At 38.7% G+C, this 26570-nt stretch overlaps 1 protein-coding gene across 1 annotated transcript in view; it reads right to left on the reverse strand.

The window, feature by feature from the left end:
• LOC103021385 (E3 ubiquitin-protein ligase MARCHF8-like) overlaps positions 1-20357 on the reverse strand; it is a 33127-nt gene extending 12770 nt beyond the window's left edge. The window contains exon 1 of the mRNA XM_022663136.2: positions 19920-20357. Within this exon, the coding sequence (XP_022518857.2) occupies positions 19920-20018 (99 nt within the window). The 5' untranslated portion in view covers positions 20019-20357. The remainder of the gene's footprint in view (positions 1-19919) is intronic.
• Positions 20358-26570: the final 6213 nt, after the last annotated feature.

Consider the following 26570-nt stretch of genomic DNA (forward strand, 5'->3'; position numbering starts at 1 on the left):
CGAGTTGATCTGAGACTTTAGGGTGTCTACATCAACAAGTGAGTTCATAGATAAGGAGGAGCTAACAGCTCTGTTTACTCTGTTTACAGCTTATGTTTATCTAGTTAGATAGCGTTAGCTATCTTGTGTGTAAGTAACTACAGGTTTAAATGGGATCTCCGGTTGATTCTGCATTTTACTGAGTCCTTAAATACACACTAGCGAAGCAAGGTTTGACATGGTAGAACAACTCGACAGAACACCGGTCAAAGTGGGCGCCGTTCACGTCTGATTTTATGACAGAGAGCGGACTCTGGGGCTTCAATGTGGTGAAATTGCGGGAGTTTAAGGGTTAAAAGTTTAAGGGTTAACTTTATATAGCACTCACTGCTGTATCTTTGTAACTAAGGCTGTATCTCTGAAAACATTTTGTCCTTTGAGTTTTAGAGCTGTAAAACTGACTGTGGGAAGAAGGCAGGTAGGCGTTCTCTGCTGCAGTGCTTTTAGCCAATCAGAGGTGATATACAGTTGCAACAGACTGTGTTTGTCTGTTATTGGGACTTAGATGAAGATCAGAACACATTTAATGACCAATTAATGCAGAAATCCAAGTAATCCCAAAGGGTTCACATAATTTTTTCACCCTGCACTGTGAATGTTAACATGTTGTGTTCAATAAAACCATGCAAACATATAATGTTTGTGTGGTATTAGACATACTAGAGACCACAACTAGAAATTTTAAAATTAATGAATCAACGATGGAATGAGACCTTTAACAATTTCTTGGAAATGTTACTATTACTATTACATTACTATTTTAGCACCTCGGCTTTAATATCAAGTAATATCAGGCTAGCTTCTCTCAATCCAGTTTAAACTGTTAGCAGTGGCTGACTGATACGGTCAAAGGTTGGCACAGGTCAGGGTTGCCATGACTGGCAAAAATATCCAAGCCAAGTCTGTCTAAAACCCTTCCTTTAAAAGCTTAAACTAGCCCCAAATCAAAGGTTTCATATCCTGTTTTGTAGCAAACATGATGTACATGGAAAAATAACTATTGTACTACACTTAAAAGCTCTTTAAATCTAAAGACCTATCCGGATGGGATTAGTTTCTCAGACATCCTGTGAGAAAATTACAGGCTGAATTATCTACTGTTTTTCCTCTGAACTGAACTCTGAACACGCTTCCACGGAGATCCAAGTAAACACAACAGCGACTGGAAATGGAGGAGCTACTGAACGTGATGTCACGTGACCGAGAAAACCAAAAAAACTCACTGGTCCTCCTGTTTTTTAAATTGCGGACCGGATGCTGGAGTTTTGTCACTGACTAGAAGTGTGAAATATTTTTCACAGACATCCCCCTGAGAAACTAATACCTTCCAGATAGGGCTATAAAAAAACTAATTTCAAGTCTAATTTTTTGCTGCTTTTTTACAAGGGTATTAGATAGATAGATAGATAGATAGATAGATAGATAGATAGATAGATAGATAGATAGATAGATAGATAGATAGAACACATACATAGAAAGGGCAACAATATAGATTTCTATGTATGTGTTATAACTTATTATTAATGATTTTAAGGCATTTACAACCTAATTAGTAACCATTAATAAACTAATTGTAAACCATTTATAAACCCTTTATAAAGGTAGTCTTATTTTAAAGTGGTACAAATAGATAGATAGAGGAGAAACAGGAAGAAAGATAGGGAGGAGAGAAGGGGAGGGGGATAGATAGATAGATAGATAGATAGATAGATAGATAGATAGATAGATAGATAGATAGATAGATAGATAGATAGATAGATAGATAGAGTAACTTATCCACTACTCAGTAAAAAAACAATTCAGTTGGCCTGATGGTGGTGCTATAGAGCAAGGTTTTGCATTAATATCTCAGCAACTGTTGCATCTAAAATGAAAAAAACAAACAAAAAAAAAACATCTCTGGCCCTTTTGATAAGTGATTTATTGCAGTTTATTAAAGATAGAAAAATAATCAAATTTAAACTAGTCTCTGGGTTTTCATCAAATGTTTGCAAATCAGTTCTCACAACAATCTTTGGAATTTTCAAGTACAAAATTTTTAAAAGAACTTAAATGTTTGCTGAGGAAAAGCATCCCCACAGCGTGATGCCGCCACCACCATGTTTCACAGAGGAGACTGTGTTTTACATTGCTTGTGGCAAACTGCAAACGGCACTTCTTGTGTCTTTCTTTCAAAAATGTTTTTCTTCTTGCTACTCTTCCATTAAAAGACAGATTTTTCTGGAGTGCACCTGTGGACAGATTTTCACATCTGCACTGTGAAATTGACTTGAAACTAGTTGTTGGATGGGAGACCAGTCTTTAGCCCATTGCTATTCTCCCCCTGGCTGATTAGCAACCAGGTCCACATTTGTTTTGACAATTCCTGTCACCTTGAGTGGTGAACACAAAGAAAGCAGACAATAAGTCTTGGTGGTTATTTGTCTGAGAAACTTCATGACTTGCATTTAAAATATGATCTTGCTTCACTGAAGTGCTGATGGCACTGGCCACAGGCAAAATTGTCTGCAAATCATGGCTAAAGGCAAACATGGGCTTCAGGGAATTTTTTATTAAAGAGTTTTGGACAGTGTAATAAAAATTTTGCCACAAAGGCCTTTTTAGAGGAAGATGGATGATTACAAGCTGATCATCAAACCAAACTGAACTGCTTGAATTTTTAGCACCAGGAGTAAAGGCATAAAGTTATCCAAAAGCAGTGTGTAAGACTGGTGGAGGAGAACATGAGGCCAAGATGCATGAAAAAAATTGTGATTAAAAACCAGGGTTATTCCACCAAATATGGATTCTGAACTCTTAAAACTTTATAAATATGAATTTGGAATTAGGGAAAAATGTTGTCCGTAGTTTATAGAATAAAACAACAGTGTTCATTTTACTCAAACATAAACCGATAAATAGCAAAATAAGAGAAACTGATTCAGAAACTGAAGTGTTCTCTTCATTTTTCCAAAGCTGTATCTATATATATACATATATAAACTGCGTTCAGTTTCATATTTGAGTTTTCCCAATGCAGACTTTGTATATGAAGGTAAAGGAGTAACCAACATGAAAACCAGAGAGCTAACCAACCAATTTTGAATTTGAGACAAAAATAAAAAATCAGTCAGAACCATGCCATTAGAGCACAAATATTGGCCATAGTAAGTACAGCCATTTGAAATGCACTAAAGACGAAAGTCATCACTGGTGTACTAGGTAACAGTGGGAGGAACAGGTAGCGCAAGGAAAACCACAGCAGTCGATGACAGAAACATTGTGAGTTCTGTAAAGAAAGACTCTTAAACAACTGTTAGACACATCAGCAACAACCTCTAGAGGGCAGGAGTGAAGATATCATAATCTACTGTTCACAAAAGACTTCATGAATATAAAAACACTAGTTTTTAGACTGATGTGACAAAAGCCCTATCCGGATGGTATTAGTTTGTCAAGGGGTCCTGGGGTAATACTCTCTTTTATAGGGGGTCCTCTGTAATTTTATTCCTGTCCGGAACAACCATGTATGTGTGTTTCTCAGACGTCCTCTGAGAAAATTACAGGCTGAATTGTCTACTGTTTTAACTCTGACTTTTAACCTGACCTTTAACTCAACAATAAACAGAATAAAGAATAAAACAACATTGCTGTTCCCTTTAATGACCTGCTGGTGTATCTTTACAGTGTGAACAATCAGGTCAGTATCCTATGCTGAGACGTGCAAAAGCACTGCGCTGTTACGATCCAAAGTCAGAGTGGTTTATTTCATGTTACGGCCAAAACATGTGCACGTGCACGTGCAAGGCATGCTTTTTGCGTTTTCATCATAATCATACCAAAGACACACTGACATGTCCTAAATCCAGCTTCACGATATACACAATTGACCGGTACACTATAGATAGCTAAAATAGGGCCCATTGTGCTTTAATTGTAATTTACGGGAAGATGATAATCCTGCGTCTAACAACCAGAGTTACAAATGGGGCTCAGTGAACTGGCTGAACAAGGATCCAGAGGCACATCGCACTATGTTTATGGTTCATTACCTCAATTGCCAAGTACTCAGACCTACACAAAAAGATATGTGACAAATTACTACAAGAACAGTGAGAAAAATCCACACCTAGCACCCACACCCAACCAATTCCCTTTATTCATAGTCTAAACACGAACTTCATTGCAAGCTCTTCACATGGGTCATCAGGTAGACACCTCCCTTCTTCAGTGTTTCGCTGAATTAAGGCAACACGACACCTCCTGAAGGCTCAACACTGAGGTCTGGAGTCCTAGACACACCCTCATCTAAGCTTGATGTTGAAGTACCTTTCCCACCTAACTTCAGCCCTTCTGAGCCACAACCACTGACTGGATCTTTCGGCTATCTCTGACAAGGGGTCTTGTGGCAGATTTTGCCACAAAACCCCTACCCATCTACCTCTAACAGTCAACCTCAGCCAAAAAGCCTGCATACTTCAGCCTCTTCCTTTTGTACGCTCCATCTGATTCATCTTCAAACGGAACAGTTAGTTTGATAAAAAAAACACTATCTGTTTGCTTACAGTGTACAAGATAGGGATAAAAGATAAGACAGGTTGTAATAGGAGACTACATGATGCATGGTGGCGCTACAATCAAATGAAAATGAGGGTAAACTTAAGTAATTAATCCATAATTCCTGGTATTTGTTTCCTGGTATTATCGTGATTCCCATCCCTAGTGTTTGACCATATCTGTTGGTATCACTCTGTGCCTACACTAGCATTACGTTAGCATTAGCGCAATGACTCACCAGCTCTCTCTTCTCCTGGGGTAGTGTTTAAAAAAAAAAGTCATACTGGTGTCCTTGTGGAAAATGAATGCAAATACCCTCAGAGATGATCCATAATGCACAGTCATACATAGTCTACTTCCCGTCTTGCCAGAATGTAGCTTAGCTGAGTCAACATTTGCGCTAAGGCTATGCAAATCGGGAAAGGTGATTCACTGTCTAAATCTCTGAAGAAATATGAAGTTTCTGTCTTGGAGAATATGAAAGGCATGCGTTGTACTTGAGCAGCATTTAACGCAACCCACAGTGCTCTACTGAAACAGAACAACTTCAGTCGAGATCAGACTTCGCACTTTGAATACGCAAACTCTCGCTGAATGACAGTAACTCAATGCAAACGGCACAGTCGTGGGCGCTGAGGTCGCCTGCCACCCACCACTATCCTCAATAAGTATTCAGAACTGCACTGCTTTATGGCTGTGCCAGTTAGACTGCAGTCTCTGATTATGAAGAGTACCCCATCGGGATTTCAAAGCTGGCAGTCATGTCTGATTTGTACTGTGCACCACTCTGTGGCTTTTAGAGTTAATTAAAGGAGAACTCCTGTGTGAAATTGTGTTTGAGTGTAGTAAAACATGATAAAGAGTACTAACCTTTGTTGAATAGCCCACCTTCACTATCATGCAGCTTTCTGAGATCCAGTAAATGTGTGCAGTTTCTCCAAACATGCGTTAGAATGGGTTTTAATGGGGCATATTTTGCCCCTGCAGATAAATCGCTTTTTACACCGTTATTCAGTCACGTCAAAGTCAAAGTAGCTCCACACTTTATTGGTAGAATCCGGAGAGCTCTGACATTTAAAATGAGGCATTAAAAACTTTAAAACTGCACAAGAAGTTTATTAAAAACACTGTTTACATCCCATAGCGTAACCTACATCTCCGGGCACCACCATCTTAAAGCAAAAAAAAAAAAAAGTCATGCTTCTTGTGCAGTTTTAAAGTTATTAATGCCTCGTTTTAAATGTCAGGGCTCTCCGGATTCTACCAATGTGGTGTGGAGCTACTTTGAGCTTGAATAACGGTGTGAAAAGAGATTTATCTGCAGGGGCAAAATATTTTGTGTGCTGGGCAAAAAGCACAAAAATGCTGGACCTCATTTTTTACTACACCCAGAGTCAATTTTACACCTTTCTAGCATGCTCCTAACCCCGGCTAGCACTGCTGGAGTGGTTAGCCGCTAATCCTAATACTCCAGTCCAGTGCTGGAGAATCTAAGCCTACTGTAAATAAACAGAAGCGCTTTACTCAACCAAATAAACAGTTTTCAGAATCTGTTTCTGCACAGTTTTATTAGAATGTTGATCATCCTCTAGTCCTTCATCAGTGGACGCTACCCCTGGGAAACTGTGCACAGGATAAATATATATATATATACCAGCAAATATACCAGCATATATACCTCCTACGCCATCACTATGCCAATCAAATTATATAGCAAAAAAATGCAAAGAAATTGCGAAAAGTGATTTTTGAAGCAAATAAATGAAGCATGATTTAATCAAGCAAATACCTAAATGACTACAGGTGTGATCTGACTAGCAACTAGAACATACCACAAGATGGCATTGGCTAGTGGTGGACAAGCCTCTACAATGCACTCGAAGACATTTTGCTTAGTTGGCATTGGCATCATGGGAGTAAATGGAAAAACCACCATCATGCTCAAATCGTACAGTATCTTAGTATCTCATATCCAGGCTAGAGTCTTTGGTTTTTGTGTTTTTGTCATACGTAAATTGTTCAGCTTATCAGACAAACCTTAATATCAGAAGAATAGAACCTGACTAAACACAAAACACAGTTTTTAAAGAATAATTTCATGAATTAATAAATCAATCCAAATAAACCTGGTCCTATGTAAAAGTAAAAGTGAAAGAAAGGGACAATGGTCTCCATGGGAGAGTTACAAGCCAAAAAACGCTGCTAAAGAAAAAGAACACAACCACCCGTTTCACATTTGCCAACAAACATTCTGATGATCTCCAGAACTTGGGGTAAATATTCTTTTGGACTGACGAGAAAAAAGTGAAACTTTTTGGAAGGTGTTTTTCCATTACATCTGGCGTAAAACTATTATTTCAGAAAAAGAGCATCATAATGAACGTAAAACATGGTGGTGGTAGTGTGTGTGACGGTCTGGGGATGCTAGATAACTTGCTGTAATAGATGGAAGCAGGAATTCTGCTGTTTAACTGACAATCCTGAAGGAGAATATCCAGCCATCAGTTTGTGACCTCAGATATGTCTGGACCCAGACGTTGTCCAATACGGACCCATACCGGACTACTGAGAAGGATTTAATTCTGACAGTGTTCATTTAAAGCACCGGAACTTTTCTTGTCTTTACGGTATGTGCGCTCTGCGCCACAGTGAACTTCCAATCACGTGTGGTGTAAAATCTTTAAATGCTGTCCTCTGCCAATCAAATTTGTGGCAGACCGCTGCCCTGGCTAGTGAATTGGGACGCGGCCGCAAAAAAAAAACGTCTTTATAACTGCCGAGAACTGGCGAAAAACGAAAACGGGCGGAAACTAAAGACACGCCGAGCGCGCGCGAGAGAGAGAGACAGGGGAGAAAGCGAGACGCGTGTGATTGGGGAAGAGCGGAGGGGGAATGGGTAAGGGAGCGGTGTGTGTGTGTGTGTGTGTGTGTGTGTGTGTGTGTGTGTGTGGAGGAGATGAGGTGGAGAGAGAGAGAGAGAGTAACGCACAGTGACTTAAATAAGTAACTTTAATCTGATTACTGGATTGGAAATAGTAACGCGTTAGATTACACACACACACACACACACACACACACTACACACATTCTCAAAAGCCACACTTTTGCTTTAGGCATCTTTTTAAATAAGCTTTAAGGCTATTCATGCCTTTTAAAAGGTGCTAGCCTGAACTTACCTTCAAAAACGACCATCCTGAAGGTCTCTACGAGCCACCGAGCTGCACAGCGAGTGCCCCTGTGCTTCCTAAAGATCAGTGTGTGTGTGTAAGAGTGAGTATGTGTGTGTGCGTCTGTGTGTGTGTTGCTTTGGATTAGCCATAGCTGCTCGTGTGAAGTATAATCTTGCGTTGGTGCTTTAACCCCGTGCACAGGCTTAATTTAGCCCTAAAACGCCCGGCCAACACACAGGCGGGTTATGGCGTCACATCAGTGTCAAAAGTCGGGGGCTTTGTTTTTGTTTTTTTATTTTGTGTGTGTAAATAAACTTTTCTCAAGCTTCATTTTTATCCACTCGAATTCATAGTTCTCCTCACGTGCTATGCAAATTACCGGCGGCTGTTTTTCCTTGAGTGAGTTTTGAAAGGGGTGGTTTTGATCAGTTTGAGGGCGGGGTTAGGCTCAACTCCCTCAGCGAATGCTATTGGCTGATATCTCCAGGGGTAGTCGTGACGGACCGCCTACCTTCAAAAGCTGAAGGAGGGCGGAGAAAGAAGGAGGACAGCAGGAGAGTTAGCTTAGCTAGCTAACGTTATGCTAAAATCCAAGCAACCAGCTAACAGCGCCGGAGAGCGGGTTGTTTGGATTTTAGCATAGCTAGCTAGCTAGCTAGCTAACTAACTCTCCTGCTGTCCTTCTTTCTCCCCTCTCCGCCCTCCTCCAGCCCCTATCAGCCAATAGCATTCGCTGAGGGAGGTGACCCTGAACACGCCCCCAAACTGTCAAAACCACCCCTTTCAAAACTCAAGTGTGAAAAACTCACTTGAACAAAAACAGCAGCCACAGGAAATTTGCATGGCGTGTGAGGATAACTGTGAATTCTAGTAAAAAAAAACACTCTAGAGGAGAAAAATGAAGCTTGAGAGCGATATTTTTTCAGCGCGCACACAATTCCCTTTTTTTTGCTTGCAAGTTTCACATTTGTACTTGCAAGAAGTTCATTTACACACGCAAAATGTTAAAACACGCTGGTTCATTTTTTTCACCTGGTATTTTTGCCATTGATGTGACCCCATAGCAGGTCACCAATCACGTACTTAGATTGATTTTAGGGGTGGGAGATATGGCCCTAAAATAAAATCACAATATTTCAAGGTATTTCTGCGATAACGATACTCTTGGCGATATGACAAAACACACAGTTTTTTTTTTTTTAAGAATACATGACTGCAAAAAAAAATTATGATATATGATATGGCACACCCCCTAACTGAGATATCAAAAAAATACAAGCATTTTTTCAGGTTTGTAACAGAAATCAATTATCCAGAATGTCATGATACTAATAATAATGCACTCCAAATATCTGCATATATCCAGGATTAAAATAAAATAAATGATATCGACAGATATAATCTGTCTCTTGTAGATATACAGTATATAATGGGGAATAAGAACAGTGTGAATTTTTCTTTTGCTAAAAAAGTAAAAAAGTAGAACCCTGATGTTATAATTAAGGGGTGGGTGGTCTGACAAGATATTTAAGGGTGTAATATCATTCACGATATTCAAGAATGTTGGCAGTATTATTGCATACGATACAATATGGCGCACCATTACTTATGACATGATTACACTTACATGCTTGGTTAGTGCGGTTCAATTGGGCAGGTGTGTAAACAGTAATCGAATTTTGGTTCGGATCAGAACATCCAGACCGAGACCAGCTAGAAGAGGTGGTCTCGGTCCGGTCCCAAACGAACTCTACAACGGATCGCTTGTGGTGAGAACGTGATCCGGTCTTGATCTGACCCAGCTATTAAATATAGTCCATTTATTTGAGCTAAACTGCTGATCAGGCGCAGTTTACTCTGATATACTAGCCAGATAACGCTAATTACCACAGCTATGAACAAACGCTGTGTCCATGCTGTTTACACACGCAGCCTGTGCTGCGTTCACTGCTTAAAGCCGTGCGACTCCTATTACTACATGAGCATTAAAAACACTGAACTGTAAAAAAAAAAAACACGTAGCAGCTTCACACTGCACAGATATACACACTGGATCAGAATCTTCTCACTATATTTGCTTTCTTGCTTCCACGCCAGACAGCTCTGACCAATCAGAGGACACAAAGTGCTCACTTGGTTTATTGGTGCACATTTTGGTGCGTTTAGGTTTATATGCCTGTGTGAAAACAAACCAAACAGAGGGATAAAAAGTATCAAACTCATCAACTGATCCAGACCAAAGAAACCAACTACAGGCGTGAAAACGCCCTAAAAAAAAGTTACCTTGGATTTTACGTCAACACGGCGGGCAAACGTGTAAGAGTCAACACTACAACAATAAGAACCAGAAGAACATAACGACATGGGGGAGGACAGCATAAAAAGAAGAGAGAGAGAGAGAAATATCAAAATGTAACCAGAAATCACAATAAATTGTGATTTAAAAAATGTTAAAGCTCCACTAGGTAGGATTGTGATTTTGTGCTCGTGGGCTCCCCCTACAGTTGCAGAGTGTAATAAACGTTTCAGGCGGATTAGTTTCTCTTTCTCGTTTTCTGGCTTTCACAGACATATTCGGTCTCTTTCCAGCTTCTGCCAGAGTGTCTGTATGTTAGTTTGTAAATAATGAACCAGTAGTTCTTGTAGAACTGTTAGAACTAAAGGTCGGAAAGCAGGTCGCAGTTCTCGCGAGCGTTAGTTGCGGCAGCCTCGGAAAACTTACAGAGTCTGGTTTGAGCTCAGAGGAGCTCCAGCACAGACTCGAGAGCACCGCTGTTCCTCCTATTACACCTCAATGCAGCGCTGCAGTGAGTATCAATCTGTAATTTTACTTCTTTAAAAAGATCAAAAATTAGTGCTGCTTTAAAAAAAAAAAGAGAAGAGAGTTCAGAAGCAGCAAGAACATGAGACAATTGTATGTAAACGTTTTTTTGCTAATTATGTTACTATTAAATGTTCTTAACTGGGATATAAAACTGTTATAAAAGAACTAAAAAAACACTAATTTTACAACATTTCTAATGACTTTAATAAAACTTGATCAATACTGATAATAAATCCCTTACAAACAAAATACTAGGTCGTGATACTCATAGTCGTTTTTGCCATTTGCTTCAAACAATATTTTGGACTAGTTTAAGCTTCTGAATGGCAGGTTTTAGAGTGAGTTTGGGCTGGATATTTTTTTTGTTAGACCTGGCAACCTGCATGCTCACGTGCCAAAAGTCATGGGTCAGGATCGGGTCCTGTGGACCTTTGCCACAGGTCTTTCTGTGTCTCCAAATTGATTTAATTTAATGTAATGTATTTTTCGCACTAAAATATGCACTTTTCCTAAAGATCCTCAGTGTGTTTATGGATAAATTCTACCAGTCAGGTATTAAGGAGCAGTAAAGCTACTCCACTAAAGTACAGCCTTATACAGGAGTTTCAGTTTAGGTTCTCCAGCAGTATTAGCATTAGCTGCTAACCGTGCTAAGCGCTAGCTCTTTCGTCATTAAGAGTCGAGTATATTGCACTGTACCCTGCTGATAACCCCGATTAGCACTGCTGAAGCAGCATTAACCGCTCAGCAAGCTAGCTCTTTGGCTGTTCAGTATTATCAGGTGAGTATTATCAGCCTGTAGTCTGCTGCTAACCCCAGCTAGCGCTGCTGGAGCAGCATTAGCATCACCCACTAACCAGACTAAGTGCTAGCTCTGTCTTCATTCAGAGGTGGGCAATATCGGACTGTAGTCTGCGTGTTTACCTTGTTAAAACAAGCTACATGGGAAGAAACAATAGCTAATATCGCCCTGGCTTACCGGAACACTCAGGGTTACACAGTGTAGCTATATTGGGGGATTAGCCGCTAATGCTAATGCTCTAGCCTTAGTGCTGGAGAAATTTAGGTTTACTGTAATTAAACAGAAGCGCTTTACTCACCCAGATAAACAGTTTTCAGGTGAGAAATCTGTGTAGATAATGCATCCAGCGCTCGTTTAACTTTGAAAGAATAGTATTTTTAATAAGAATTACAGTTTTGTTTACCAGCAGTGAGACCTGCTGAATTAGAAGGAAAACATGGCGACACCCCTGTTCCTTACTAGTGGCGCAAAACCTGCTTTTTATGATCCGGTGCACCTGATGTAAGAAAATAAACCAAAAAATATACAGTTATTGATAGTGAGACAGTTTTTATAGTGCAAACAATATAGTAGTACTGTCAGAATGTTGCATAGAGTGCTGTGGCAGGCTGAGGATTTGAGCAGATTTAAGTGTCTGTCTTTCAAATTAAAAGCCTCCTCAATTCATAACTGTGATTACATGTCATATTTCAAAAACCTTTAGAGCAGACATACAAAACAACCACACCATAAAGTTTAATTAACTTTTAACAAATTAAGATCCTTCAAAAGACCGTCAGCCCACACTTTAGCATTTGCCTCAAAGTTCAAGACAGGGTCAGATATCTCAGTTTCTCCAAATTTGTCATTGTTTCCATCGTCTGTAAATTTCCATTTCCTAATCTGCTTTATTCTGAAGAACAGCGTCGTTCAGAGAATTGTAAGTGCATTAGGGAATTAGCTGGACGTGAGTTCAAACATTGCCAGTGGTTTATACTCACTTCAGTCAAAAGCACAGAAAATGGGTAAAACCAACACACAAAATGTTTAATTTCTCTCATATCAAATAATTAAAATATTTTTTTTAGATTTCTTTTATTTTAACCATATAATTTTGGAATCCAACCCAAATCATATCATATCAAACCAGACCAAACCAAACCTAAAATAACCAAACCCAAACCAACCTTAACCAGATCTAACCATCAGTTATAATCATGTAATCAATATAACCATATATATCTTGAGTTGGGTTGGATTTGGTCTGGCTTGATATGGTTTGGGTTAGGTTTAGTTTGGGTTTGGTTTGCCTTGATATGGTTTGGTTTGGGTTTGGTTTAGTTTGGGTTTGGTCTGGCTTGATATGGTTTGGTTTGGTTTGGTTTGGCTTGATATGGTATGTTTGGGTTTGGTTTAGTTTGGGCTTGGTCTGGCTTGATATGGTTTGGGTTGGTTTAGTTTGGGTTTGGTCTGACATAAAACATATCAAACCCAAAACAACTTAAACACAACCCAAAATAACCGACCCAAAACATATCAAACCAGACCAAGCCCAACCTAAACCAACCCCAACCAAATTAAACTCAAACCAACCCAAACCATATTAAAACAGAACCAACCAAACCACACCCAATCCAAACCTAAACCATATCAAACCCAAATCTAATTAAACTCAACCCAACCAAAATCATATCAAGCCAGACCAAACCCAAACTCAACCCAAAATAACCAACTCAAACCATATCAAACCAAACCCAACCTAAAACAAACCCAAACCAATTTAAACTCAAACCACCCAAAACATTTTAAAACAAATCCAACCCAGCCAAACCCAATCCAAACCTAAACCATATCAAACCAGACCAAAGCCAAAATAACCAAACCCAATCTAAACCAAACCAAGTAAACCCATATCAAACCAGACCAAACAAAACTCAGACTAAATTAAACTCCACCCAAATTATATCAAACAAGACTACACTCAAAATAACCAAACCAAACCAAACCCAACCAAAACCAACCCATATCAAGCCATACCAAATGCAACCCAATCCAAACCATATTGTACCAGATCAAACTCAAAATAACCAAACATCATCCAACCCAAGCCAAGCCAACCCATGTGAAAGCAAAACAAAACAAAAAAACTAGACCAAACTCAACCCAACCCGAACCCAGCCTAACCCAAACCATAATCAAACTAGACTAAACCAAATCTGACCTAAATCATTTTAGGCCAGACTGAACCCAAACCAAATTAAACTCAACACAAAATAACCAATCCATAGCAAACCAGACCTAATTCAACCTTAACCAAACCCAAACCAACACAAACCATTTTAAAACTGCATGCAGAATGTACTTCCGCAAACATTACGTGCTCGTCACTCTACTGATCATGACTTTACTTTAAGATGGCAGCACTTGAAGATGTAGGTTATGCTACAGGTTGTAAACAGTGGCTTTCAATAAACTTCTTCTGCACTTTTAAAATTTTTAGTGTCTCGTTTTGAATGTAAGGGCACTCCGGATTCTACCAATGAGGTGTGGAGCTACTTTGCTCCTAGTTAACGGTGTAAAAAGTGATTTATCTGCAGGGGCAAAATATGCCCCATTTGGACAAACTGCACAAAATAGCTACACCCAAAGTCCATTTCACACCGGAGTTCTCCTTTAAGCATGGGGGTGGCAGAGTCATGATTGCATTACATTATTGACAGGCCTATAAAAACCTATTGAATAAAAAAAATATGATAACAACAGCCTCTATTTTCCTGTCTTACAGGCCTTGCACTATAGAGCTCTGGAAAAAATGAAGATAGCACTTTAGTTTCTGAATCAGTTTCTCTGATTTTGCAATTTATAGGTATATATTTGAGTAAAAAGAACATTGTTGATTTATTCTATAAACTACAGACAACAGGTCTCCCAAATTCCAATATGAAATATGAAATATCAAAAAAGATGCAGAGCTTTCAGTCCTCAAAGAATGCCAAGAAAACAAGTTCATATTTAAAACGTTTTCAGAGTTCAGAAATCAATATTTGGTGGAACAATTCTGGATTCTTGGCATCTTGGCATCATGTTCTCCTCCACCAGTCTTACACACTGCTTTTGGATAACTTTATGCTTTACACTCCTGGTGCAAAACGTCAAGCAGTTCAGTTTGGTTTGATGATCAGATTGGGATCATCCATATTCCTCTTGATTATATTCCAGAGGTTTTCAATTTGGTAAAAAAAAAAAATCCAGAGCTGTATTTTGAAGCAATATTGGGCAGATCTAATAATAAACCCTATAAATGAATAATGTGATGTATTTCAGATCAGGTATAAAGTTACAGATGATTTTTATAGTATAATAGATCAATTTTAACAGCTTTCATCACACTTCTCTAAAAGCAGTCACAAATCACCTGATGAGAACTTTCATCAGTCAGGTAAGGAAAGGTCTTTGTGACACGACGTGGCCCCGGTGGTGTGAGAGAGAGAGTGATCAGTAGTGACAGTGCCAGGAGGAATCGCACCGAATGCGAGATTAGGTGATGGAGACCGTGAGGCCAGGTCACGGAAAGGCGACACGTGAAACATCAATCACACCTTTAACATGAAAAACACACACAAACATACTTATCTGAAGATTAACAGCCCTGGTGAACTAAATATATACTTAATTGTACTTAAAACATATGGAGAAATGGCTAAGTATGCTGTAAAAAATATATTAAAAGTACATTCATAATATTTGTTCATCAAATATTTGAAAGTAAACTTTGATCATACTTTTTAAAAATGTACAATATAGTGTATTCTAAAAAAAAAAAAATAGATTACTATGAAATACACTTTTAGTTTAATGTAACTCACTTCTAAAATACTTATTTCCAAATATATTTTACATATACTGTAAATTTCTGTTTTTAGCAAAGTGTGTTAAAAACAACTCAACTGATACAGTAGTTCACTTAAAGTACAATTTATCATGTAACTTTTTAGAAAGTACATTAAATTACAAATTACTCATTTAAAAATTAAATCTAAAGTAAATTTGTAAAATGCTAAAAATTGTAGTACAGTTTATAAAAATATTTTTATATACTAATATTAAGTATATACTAGAAGTGTGCTACTTCTAGTATGTATATTTGCATGTATATTTGTACTCTAATGTAAACATATCACATATATTTAACATCAATTCTTAGTATATTCTTAATATACCAGGTGTATAATAAATAGTGATACAATTGTAATACTCTAATAATTAAATGCATTATAATTTTACTGTACGCATATTTAAAATATGCATACAAGTAGTATGTTTAAATGTTACTTAAGTATATTTAAAATAATTCCATTTTAGTACAGTTAAATACACTTAGTACAATTTAAATAAGTAGACTTTTGTACTATTTTTATTATTTTTAGTATAAAAAAGTTGTTTCGTTTTAGCACTCTTTAAATATACTAATTAATAATAATAATGTGGCTCCAAGTACACTTTAGTGCACTAAAGCATTATAATGCTTAGAATACTTTAATCTACTCTTTTCACTAGGGAGTGAATAATTGAAAATCTTATGGTGCCATAAAAAAAGTATTTTTTTTTTGTTTTTTTCTTTTATGTCATACATTTTTACAGATTACCAAACAAATGTTAAGAGACAAATCAGACAAAGATAACCTGAGTAAATATAACAAGCAGTTCTTAAATAATAACCAAAATTACTCCAAAAGGGCATGAACAACTCATCCAGGATGTCACAAAAGAACCCAGAACAACATTTAAAGAACTGCAGGATCTCACTCGCCTCAGTTAAGGTCAGTGTTAATGATTCAGTAAGAAAATAATAAGAGACTGGGTGAAAATGGTCGCTATGGGAGAATTCCAAGATAAAAAATACTGCTGACCAAAACCAGAAGAACACAACGACCCACAGTCTCACATTTACCAACAAACATCTTGACAAAATTTTAAGAGTTCAGAAATCAGTATTTGGTGGAATAACCCTTAATTTTAATCACAGTTTTCATGCATCTTGGCCTGTTCTTCTCCACCAGTCTTACACACTGCTTTTGGATAAATGTATGACACTCCTGGTGCAAACATTTAAACAGTTCAGTTTGGTTTATAATAAGTTTATAATAAGTGAATAATTGGAAATCTTATGTTGCCATAAAAAAGTACATTTTTGTTTGTTTTTACAGATTATCAAACAAAATATTATATTAGACAAAGATAACCTGAGTAAATATAAAAGGCAGTTCTCAAATAATAACCAAAATTACTCCAAAAGGGCATGAACAACTCATCCAGGAGGTCACAAAAGAAGCCAGAACAACATTTAAAGAACTGCAGGTCTCACTCGCCTCAGTTAAGGTCAGTGTTAATGATTCAATAATAAGATAATAAGAGACTGGGTGAAAATGGTCTCTATGGGAGAATTCCAAGATAAAAAACACTGCTGAAAAACAGAAGAACACAACCACCCGTCTCACATTTACCAACAAACATCTTGATGATCCCCAGAACTTTGGGTAAATATTCTTTGGACTGACGAGACAAAAGTGGAACTTTTTGGAAGGTGTGTGTCCTGTTACATCTGGCGTAAAACTAATATATAACACATGAACTTGTCTAGTCCAACTAGTCCAGTGTTAAACTGAGCTAAAAGCTAAAGCTGTTGCCATGTGGGTCAGTCAGACGTGACTCTTCCTGTAGTAGTGTTTTTTTTTTTTCAGTTTCTAAGAGTATTTTAAAGCTGTCTTCATGGGTGGGATTGGGCCACCCAATATCAGAAACAGGTCAATTGGTCCCCCCAAAAAGGATACAGCAGAACAGGGGTGTCGCCTGGCCTGGGCTTCCAGAGCTTTAGCCACAAATAATTATCCAGTAGCCCCGAATCGTTTTGCTCAGCTCAGCTGTATTATTAATGAGGTGCCGGTTCACAGATAAAGTCCCGTCTTTCAGGAGAAACAGCCAATCAGCTTGCTGGTTTTCGGAGCGCGGAGGAGAGTGGGAAGCCTACCCTCTTGCTGTTTAGGATTTTTTGAGTTTCTTTTTTTAGCAGTGGGTTGCAGCTGCAGCTGACGTTAAACAAATATGGATATACAGCGATTTTTCAAAATCTAGCAGTATGTTAGACACATCATACCACCACTTACTTTATTAAAGTGCCTTTAAAGCAGAGAAAGCTCTAGAATATGGAGAACAGTGGGAATATGCAGGAACAGGGTTGAGAAACACTGATCTAACGTGACTTCTGTTCATTTGTAGGTCACAGTAAGACCACATGTCTCACAATAACAATCACAACAATAACAATAAAAACAACTTCTCTATAAAACAAAAATCAACAAAAATCTCTATAATACATAAAGTAACTTTCTTTTAAACAAAGAACACCATCGTAAGAAGTGCTTTCAGTAGACAAAAAAAACAACAACTAAAAAACACAGGACCCAATGCTAATGAGTTTTTAAAAAAAAGGGTGGAGAAAAGGTAAACATACAACAGAATTGACATGCCAAGTCACTTTTACTTGGATGCTTTAAAATGCTTTATTTGTGATTAAAAGTAATTCACTATAGGGGGAGCTTTGATTCATTTTAGCGTTTTAAACTTAAAAGTGAGTCCAAAATGAATAGGTTTCAGTTCAGTTTTTAAATGTCTGGTCAGTTTTATACTGAAATATGTACTTATGACCGCAACACAGAACGATTGAATGTTTCAGTTTCCTAGATATAATTTTTTTATTGTTTTGAATTTTAGTTATAAGCCTTGCAAATGTTTTATGATCTAACAGGCGGAAGAGAAGCTGTTCAGACTCTCTATAAATGACTCTGGTAAAGCAGGAGATTTGCTTTGTGTTTTGGTCCCATGGTTTTTCATTGGCTGAATGTAGCTGCTGCTCCTGACTCCCAGTCAATGACTGGGTCAGATATTTAGCATGCCAAACATTTGAAGGGCATCTGCGAGCAGAGTTTTTGTTGCCGTTCAACGAAAAACTGTCTGAGACTGAAAAACTGGGCTAAAATCATGTAGTGTGAACCTGGCATAAGTTGAAAGCCCATGATCTTTAATCAATCTGATCTTTGATCTCTGATCAATAATCAGTAATCTATAGCTGATAGAAAATCATGAACAAGAGATTACTTTACTTTATCGTTGCTTTATCACCAAAAAAATTGTGGTGCTAAAATGTCGTTTGTAAGAGTCTGTGTTGTGAGAGGAAATGCCCTTAAAAAAGGGGTCAATGCTTTGAATGGGTGTATACATGGTATGGAGCTGAACAGATAATACATTAAATATTAAATATATCATGTAATACATACAGTAGCAGTCAAATGTTTGGACACACCATCTCATTCTGGAGAGCTGTTAACCTTTTGCAGTTTCTGAGGCTGATGAATGTTTATTTCTTTTATTGTTGATGATGATTATGGCTTACAGCAAATGAAAACCCAAAAGTCTTGGCAGTGTGGGCAGTATGCCAAATCCTGCTTGAAAATGAAATCCACATCTTCATTAAAGTTGTCAGCAAAGGGAAGAAGCATGAAGTGCTGTAAGATTTTGTGAGAAAGCACTTTTCTGCACTGACTTTAGACCTGATAATAAAACACAGTGGATCAACATCAGCTGATGACAGACATGACACTCCAAACCATCACTGATCATCAGTAAATTTTACATTTCATTTGTAAATCAAGGGAGTCTGAATGAAGAGTGGAGAGACACACAGTTCGAGCTGCTGGTGTTGATCCACTGTGTTTTATCAAGTCCAAAGTAAGGACTTCCCACTGCTGACAACTTCTTTTTATGGAGATGTGGATTTAACTTTCCAGCAGGACTTGGCACACTGCCCACACTGCCAAAAGTACCAATTGGTCTTATTTATATAATATTCTAATTTTCTGAGACACTGATTTATGGCTTTTTTTTATCATTTTTTTTTAATGCACTAGTACAGGGGTTGGACAATGAAACTGAAACACCTGTCATTTTAGTATGGGAGGTTTCATGGCTAAATTGGAGCAGCCTGGTGGCCAATCTTCATTAATTGCACATTACACCAGTAAGAGCAGAGTGTGAAGGTTCAATTAGCAGGGTAAGAGCACAGTTCTGCTCAAAATATTGCAATGCTCACATCATTATGGGGGACATACCAGAGTTCAAAAGAGGATAAATTGTTGGTGCACGTCTTGCTGGCGCATCTGTGACCAAGACAGCAAGTCTTTGTGATGTATCAAGAGCCACGGTATCCAGGGTAATGTCAGCATACCACCAAGAAGAACCAACCACATCCAACAGGATTAACTGTGGACTCAAGAGGAAGCTGTCTGAAAGGGATGTTCGAGTGTTAACCTGGATTGTATCCAAAAAACATAAAACCACGGCTGCTCAAATCACGGCAGAATTCAATGTGCACCTCAACTCTCCTGTTCCCACCAGAACTGTCCGTCGGGACAATAAATTATTGTGGTCTAAAACCAGGTGTTTCAGTTTCATTGTCCAACCCCTGTATGTGTGTGTGTGTGTGTGTGTGTGTTTGTGTGTGTTACACACTTACCTCATTCTCTTTACTCTTATCTCTGGTTCTGCTGGTACTGCGGCTGGTACCGGTGGTCTCTTTACTTGCAGGTACCACAGAAATCTGGTGCACAGGCATCCTAGTGCTGCTCAGAAGTCCTGAAGTCTAGAAGTCCTGAAGTCCAGAAGTCCCTCAGGGTACCCTCATGGTCCTCACCTCGCTTCTTAAAGTAACAGAGCCTAGGCAAACATATCTCCTCCTTCCTGAAGGCCGAGAACGGGGGTCGGTCAGTGTCCAGCTGAAGGTCCAACTGCTTCAGCCTTGAGGGACGGATGGAAACATCCAGAAAATCATCCAGGCTGGTGCTCCTGGTTAAAGCTGAACACTGAGAGAAAGAGAGAGAAAACGAGAGAGAGAGAGAGTGAGAGAGAGAGAGAGACGTAGAGAAATAGTCACCGCAGGAGTCAGGACAGCGTTAGTCCCGTCATTTGAACACGTGGATAGGTGGACTTAGCGGTTATTTTAGCCACAAATCTCCACCCCCCCCCCCCTCCCCCCGCCCCATCAGCAGGTTGGAGCAGGCCACTAATCAGCTTAGCACCCCAGGAGCTCCGCACAGGGCTTCGTCTACCACCGCCGTGCACGCACACACACTCACACACACTTATACACACTTTTACTTGTGCCAGATTCTCCTAGCCTGACCAACTGCTTCCTCACAGCGATGGCTGTACTGATTACAAGAAGACTGCAGCATATATAGTGAAACCACGTACAACCTTAACCCAACCTCGCCGGTTCCCCAACCAATCAAATTTGCCGTTTTGGAACTTCTCAGCTTTAATTCCCGTAGAGATTTCTTTTGTTTTTGCTTTTTTTATGGGCCATTTCACCAAATAGGTGCCATTAATTTGTTGTAACTCCAAATTCCAAATTAAACTTATTTTTAAAAATATTTTTTCAACTCTTATTCAACAATCTAATAACACAAAAAAGTCATGTGACATTTAAAAAGTTCACTAATTAGAAAGTCTTTAATAAAGAAAGAAATTGTTGACTGCATGTTTAAGTAATTGATATTTATGACCATTTATGACCTGTTACTGGCACTCACTCCTGTTACTGGCACTCACTCCTGTTACGGGCACTCACTCCTGTTACGGGCACTCACTCTTGTTACTGGCACTTATTCCTTTTACTGGCACTCAGTCATGTTACTGGAACTCACTCCTGTTACTGGAACTCAATCCTATTACTGCGACTCACTCCTGTTACTCGCAACCATTTCTGTTAAGGTTAGAGATATACTTGCTGCTAACTTTGAGGAGCAGTTGTGTGACCAAGTCTGGAGTTACCCGCATCTGTATGATACGTCCGTTCTGCGTTCTGCCCTCTAATGGAAGCCTCCGGTAACACACGTTACACATTGTCTACGCGAACACATGGGAACTCACTCCTGTTACTGGCACTCATTCCTGTTACTAGAACTCACTGAACAAAGAGTACTAACCCTTGTTAAAAGAGATCCAGCAATTTTATTTTGTTTGTCCAAACATGCTTTAGAGAATGGATGATATGGGGCATATTCTTGCCCCTGCAGATAAATAGCCTTTTACACCGTTATCCAGGTTTAAAGGAGCTCCACACCTCATTGGTAGAATCCAGCGAGCCCTTACATTTGAAACGAGGCATTAAGAACTTTAACACTGCACAAGAAGTTTATTAAAGCCACTATTTACAACCCGTAGCATTAGTTACATCTGCGGGCGCCTGGAGATAAGGTTACACTACAAAATATGCTCAATATCATCCATTCTAAAGCCTGTTTGGACAAACTGCTAAAAATGACTGGATCTCAGAAAGCTGTGAGAGAATGAAGGTGTGCTATTCAACAAGGGTTAGTACTCTTTACCATGTTTTACTACACCAAAAGTAAATTTTACGGGCGCCGAGTGGTCCAGCGGTCTAAGGCGCTGCCACTATGAGCGGGAGGTCGCAGGTTCGAACCCCAGCTCATGCAGCTTTGCCATCAAGCTGCCGGCGTCAGAGGGAGCAAAATTGGCCCTGCTCCCTCTGGGTGGGTAGATGGCGCTCTCTCCCCACATCACTCCTAGGGTAATGTCTGCAGCACAGGGCGTCTGTGAGCTGATGTACTGGAGCCGAGCCGCTGCGCTTTCCTCCAAGCGCGCTGGCTGCTCGTCAATGCTGCATCAGCAGCAGCTTGAAAAGAAGCGGTGGCTGGCTTCACATGTATCGGAGGAAGCATGTGTTAGTCTTCGCCCTCCTGGTGTGTTGTGGCATTACTAGTGATAGGGGGAGTCCTAATGGGTTGGGTAATTGGCCGTGTAAATTGGGGAGAACAATGGGAAAAATTTGAAAAAAAAAAAATCAATTTTACACCAGACTTCTTCTTTAAGCTTTATTCCAGTTCCACTACTTCACAGCTCAGTGCAGTGAAGTGGTGTCCACACACACATTTTCACAGAGTAGAAAAATCTGGATTCTACAGATTTTTATAGCCTGTATTCTGAATCATTCTCTCAGAAAGTGATGGGACAGATGTTAGGCTGGGTGTGTGATGGATGATGGACAGCAGGACAGTGAAGTGGACACTGACCAGAACAGAGGGATTATTACCTGCTCCATCCGTCCATCTTCACAGTTCAGCACAGCCGAGGTGATGCTGCACAGCGACAGGGCAGAGAAATCCCAGTACATCCCACAACTTCCAGTAAACCTGACTCCCACCCCAATCCATCTGCAGAGCAGGAGTTTTTCAGCTGGATCTGCCGAGAACGCGCTTTATATGCGTGCACACACGCTGCAGATGCTGCATCTCTCATCCATTCACTGAGAGAGACTATCTCTCTCTCTCTCTCTCTCTCTCTCTCTCTCTCTTTCTCTCCATCAGTGATGTCATGCCACAGAGAGAAAAATCACACTAGCTCATATTCGTTGCCTCCACTGTAAAAAACAACAATAGAATCTACAGTACAGTACATTATCCCTGTAACATTTTCTTAAAAAAAAAATCATCATATAAGTGGAACAACTCCATAGCAACCACCTGGGATGCCATAGTAAACACCTACCAACACCATAGCAACCACCCAGCATCATCTTAGCAACACTATAACAACCATCTGGGAAACCACGCAGTATTGTCCTTGTAATTCTTAACTGGCAACAAAAAAGCATTCTAGATATTGGAACATCATTGTGGTGTTTTTTTTGTATTCAGGCATGAGAGCATTTCCAAAGTCCAGCAACCACCTGGAACACCATAGTAACCACACAGCAACACCATAGTTTCTACCTGGCATTCACTTAGCAAAACCATAGCAATCACCTCTGATAATATTGCTAACTACTAAGCCAGAAAATTACAACCACTTGTGATACAACAGCAACCACATGGCAACCATTAATAACACCATAGCAGCCAGCTGGCATACCATAGCAACAACCTAGCAACCACTAATTAACAGCATTACTGTAGCCAGCTAGCAACATCATGGAAACCACCTTGAACAGTTTTACTGTAAATAACATTACTCACTCGCTATATTTACATCTTTTATATCTCTTTTATATCTCGCTTATTTCACCTTAAATACTTCTGCCATATTGACACTAACATACGGAGCCCCGGAGGGGCCGTGGATAAAAAAAATAATTAAATCGTGCTCACGATTTGCTATTCGTGCTCACGTTTTCTTTAAATCGTGCTCACGTTTTGCTATTCGTGCTCACGTTTTCTTTAAATCGTGCTCACGATTTGCTATTCGTGCTCACGTTTTCTCTAAATCGTGCTCACGTTTTGCTATTCGTGCTCACGTTTTATTTTAATTCGAGTGAACGATTTCTGTAATTCGTGCTCACGTTTTTATGCGCAATAAGACAAGAAGCTCGGAGGGAAAGGAGCATTTTCTCTCTTGATCTGTTACAGGGGTGCAGTAATGATAATCAGTTATCTACCTTTATAACCTGCTGTTATTAATGCACTAGTGTTACAGTTAGATGTACAGTACAGTGAGCAGATTTTGCCTGGTGGTGGAATCTCTACAGCGCGTGGGGGAGAGCCGTCCGCGGCATCGGTTCCCCCGCCGCCAGACACCTGCCGCGCGCGCAGGTCTTCACGGAGCTTATTTACCAACAATGTAGACAAATACAGTCAATTCCAGTCATGAATAAAGGAAACAAACATTTTACTGATGCAGGACAACTGTGTGTTATTAAAACCAGATCAAAACAAAGTTATAATGCAATGTGCAAATGTGTTTATTAATTTCTAAATAACATTCAGCCAGCCTCCAAGGAAATGCACACCTTCTTAAATCTGGTTACATCATTATTACTTTTATGATAGATTTAATCTATATTTTAATAATTTGTATAATAAATAAACACATAATTCAGAAAATATACATTTAAGAAGTTTATAATTATTATATTTTTTATTTGAAGCTTGTGGCATGTTTCTGGGCAGGACACTGTGATTTGAGAATAAGCAGATATTCAGGACATTTCATCAGATATAGAAACTTAATTATTTTAGGAAACATATTGGAATAAATTATCAAATTGATCCAAATTATTATATGAAATGCCTATTTACTAAATATCTTAATACATTGTATTAATAGTATTTTAGACCAGCTATTTTGATTTTATATAGTGTTACATATTTAAAGCAGCTCTTATATGAGCCATTCATAGACAACTGTCACACCTTGCATTAATTTTGTATTACCTTTATTAACTTTTACAGTGTACATTTGGACCTAAGTCTTATAGCTGTATATTTATATAATTATACTTCTTTACGTTATACTATTGTTGAAAATAAGAAATTATAAACAGTTCCACATTGCATTATAACTTTGTTTTGATCTGGTTTTAATCCTGCATTAGTAATGTTTGTTTCCTTTAATCATGACTGGAATTGACTATATTTGTCTATATTGTTGGTAAATAAGCTCCGTGAAGACCTGCGCTCGCGGCCAGGGAACCCGTGCCGCGGACGGCTCTCCCCCACGCGCTGTAGAGATTCCACCACCAGGCAAAATCTGCTCACTGTACTGTACATCTAACTGTAACACTAGTGCATTAATATCAGCAGGTTATAAAGGTAGATAACTGATTATCATCACTGCACCCCTGTAACAGATCAAGAGAGAAAATGCTCCTTTCCCTCCCAGCTTATTGTCTTATTGCATAAAAACGTGAGCAGGAATTACAGAAATCGTTCACTCGAATTACAGAAATCGTGCGCACGAATTACAGAAATCGTGAGCACCAATTAAAGAAATCGTGAGCACGAATTGCAAATCGTTCACTCGAATTAAAGAAAACGTGAGCACGAACTGCTACATCGTTCACTCGATTTAATTGTTTTTTTTATCCACGGCCCCTCCCGGGCTCCGTACTAACATGCTATTTCCACCTTAAATACTCCTGCTATATTTACTCTATTATGCTAGTTTCACCTTAAATACTTCTATATCCACACTATAGCACTAGTTCCATCTTAAATACTCCTGCTATATATTCACATAATCACGCTAGTTCCACCTTTAATACTCGCGCTATATTCACACTATAACACTAGTTCCACCTTAAATACTTCTCTAGTTACACTATAACACTAGTTTCACCTTAAACACTCATGCTATTTTCTCACTATCACACTAGTTCCACCTTACATACTCCTGCTATTTCACACCATCACACTAGTTCCAACTTAAATACTCTTGCAATATTCACGCTATCACACTTGTTTCACCTTAAATATTCCTGCTAAATTCACACTATCACGCAAGTTTCACCTTAAATACTCCTGCTATATTCACATTATCATACTAGTTCCACCTTAAATATCCCTGCTATATTAACACTATCACGCTAGTTCCACCTTAAATAATCCTGCTATATTTACACTATCACGCAAGTTCCACCTCACACTATCACGCTAGTTCTACCTTAAAAACTCCTGCTATATTAACACTAACATACAAGTTCCACCTTAAATGCTGTCGCTATGTTTGCGCAATCACACAAACACCTGTTAATTTGACATTTCCACCTTAATCCGTGAAGCAGTTACAGGTGCCTGGACGAAACGGCTGAACTACTTAAGTTGACACAAAACTGCAAGATGGTTTATATTTCTTATTCTATTCAACCTTAAGAACTGCAAATGTAACAGAATTAGTCCTTACCAGCTGCTTAGTTGATTCAGCAGTTCTACCTTAAATAGTGAAGGAGTTAAACGAAAGTGCTACAATTTGGATTATTAACGTATTTATTAATAATTATTCCACCTTAAATGTTACACTTTTAAGGTAGTAACTCATTTTGGCTACATTTTAACTCCCGTATCAGCTTCACTTCAAAAGTCAGGATGCTGGAAATTCAAATGTACTGGATGGAGCTCCACCAAATGTTGTGCAGTGGAGACATCTGTTGGTCTACTGGGTGTAGCTGCATCCTGATCATATATATATATATATATATATATATATATATATATATATATATATATATATATATATATATATATATATATATATATATATCCAATGTGGGGCGCTGGAATAAAGAATGCATGATAAATTATATAGAGGAAACTTTTTTTTTTTTTTACTTTATTATAAACATCTCAGCTTGGTTGTAAGGATTTCTGAATTT

The sequence above is a fragment of the Astyanax mexicanus genome, chromosome 25 (genome assembly GCF_023375975.1).
Source record: "Astyanax mexicanus isolate ESR-SI-001 chromosome 25, AstMex3_surface, whole genome shotgun sequence".
NCBI lineage: Eukaryota > Metazoa > Chordata > Actinopteri > Characiformes > Acestrorhamphidae > Astyanax > Astyanax mexicanus.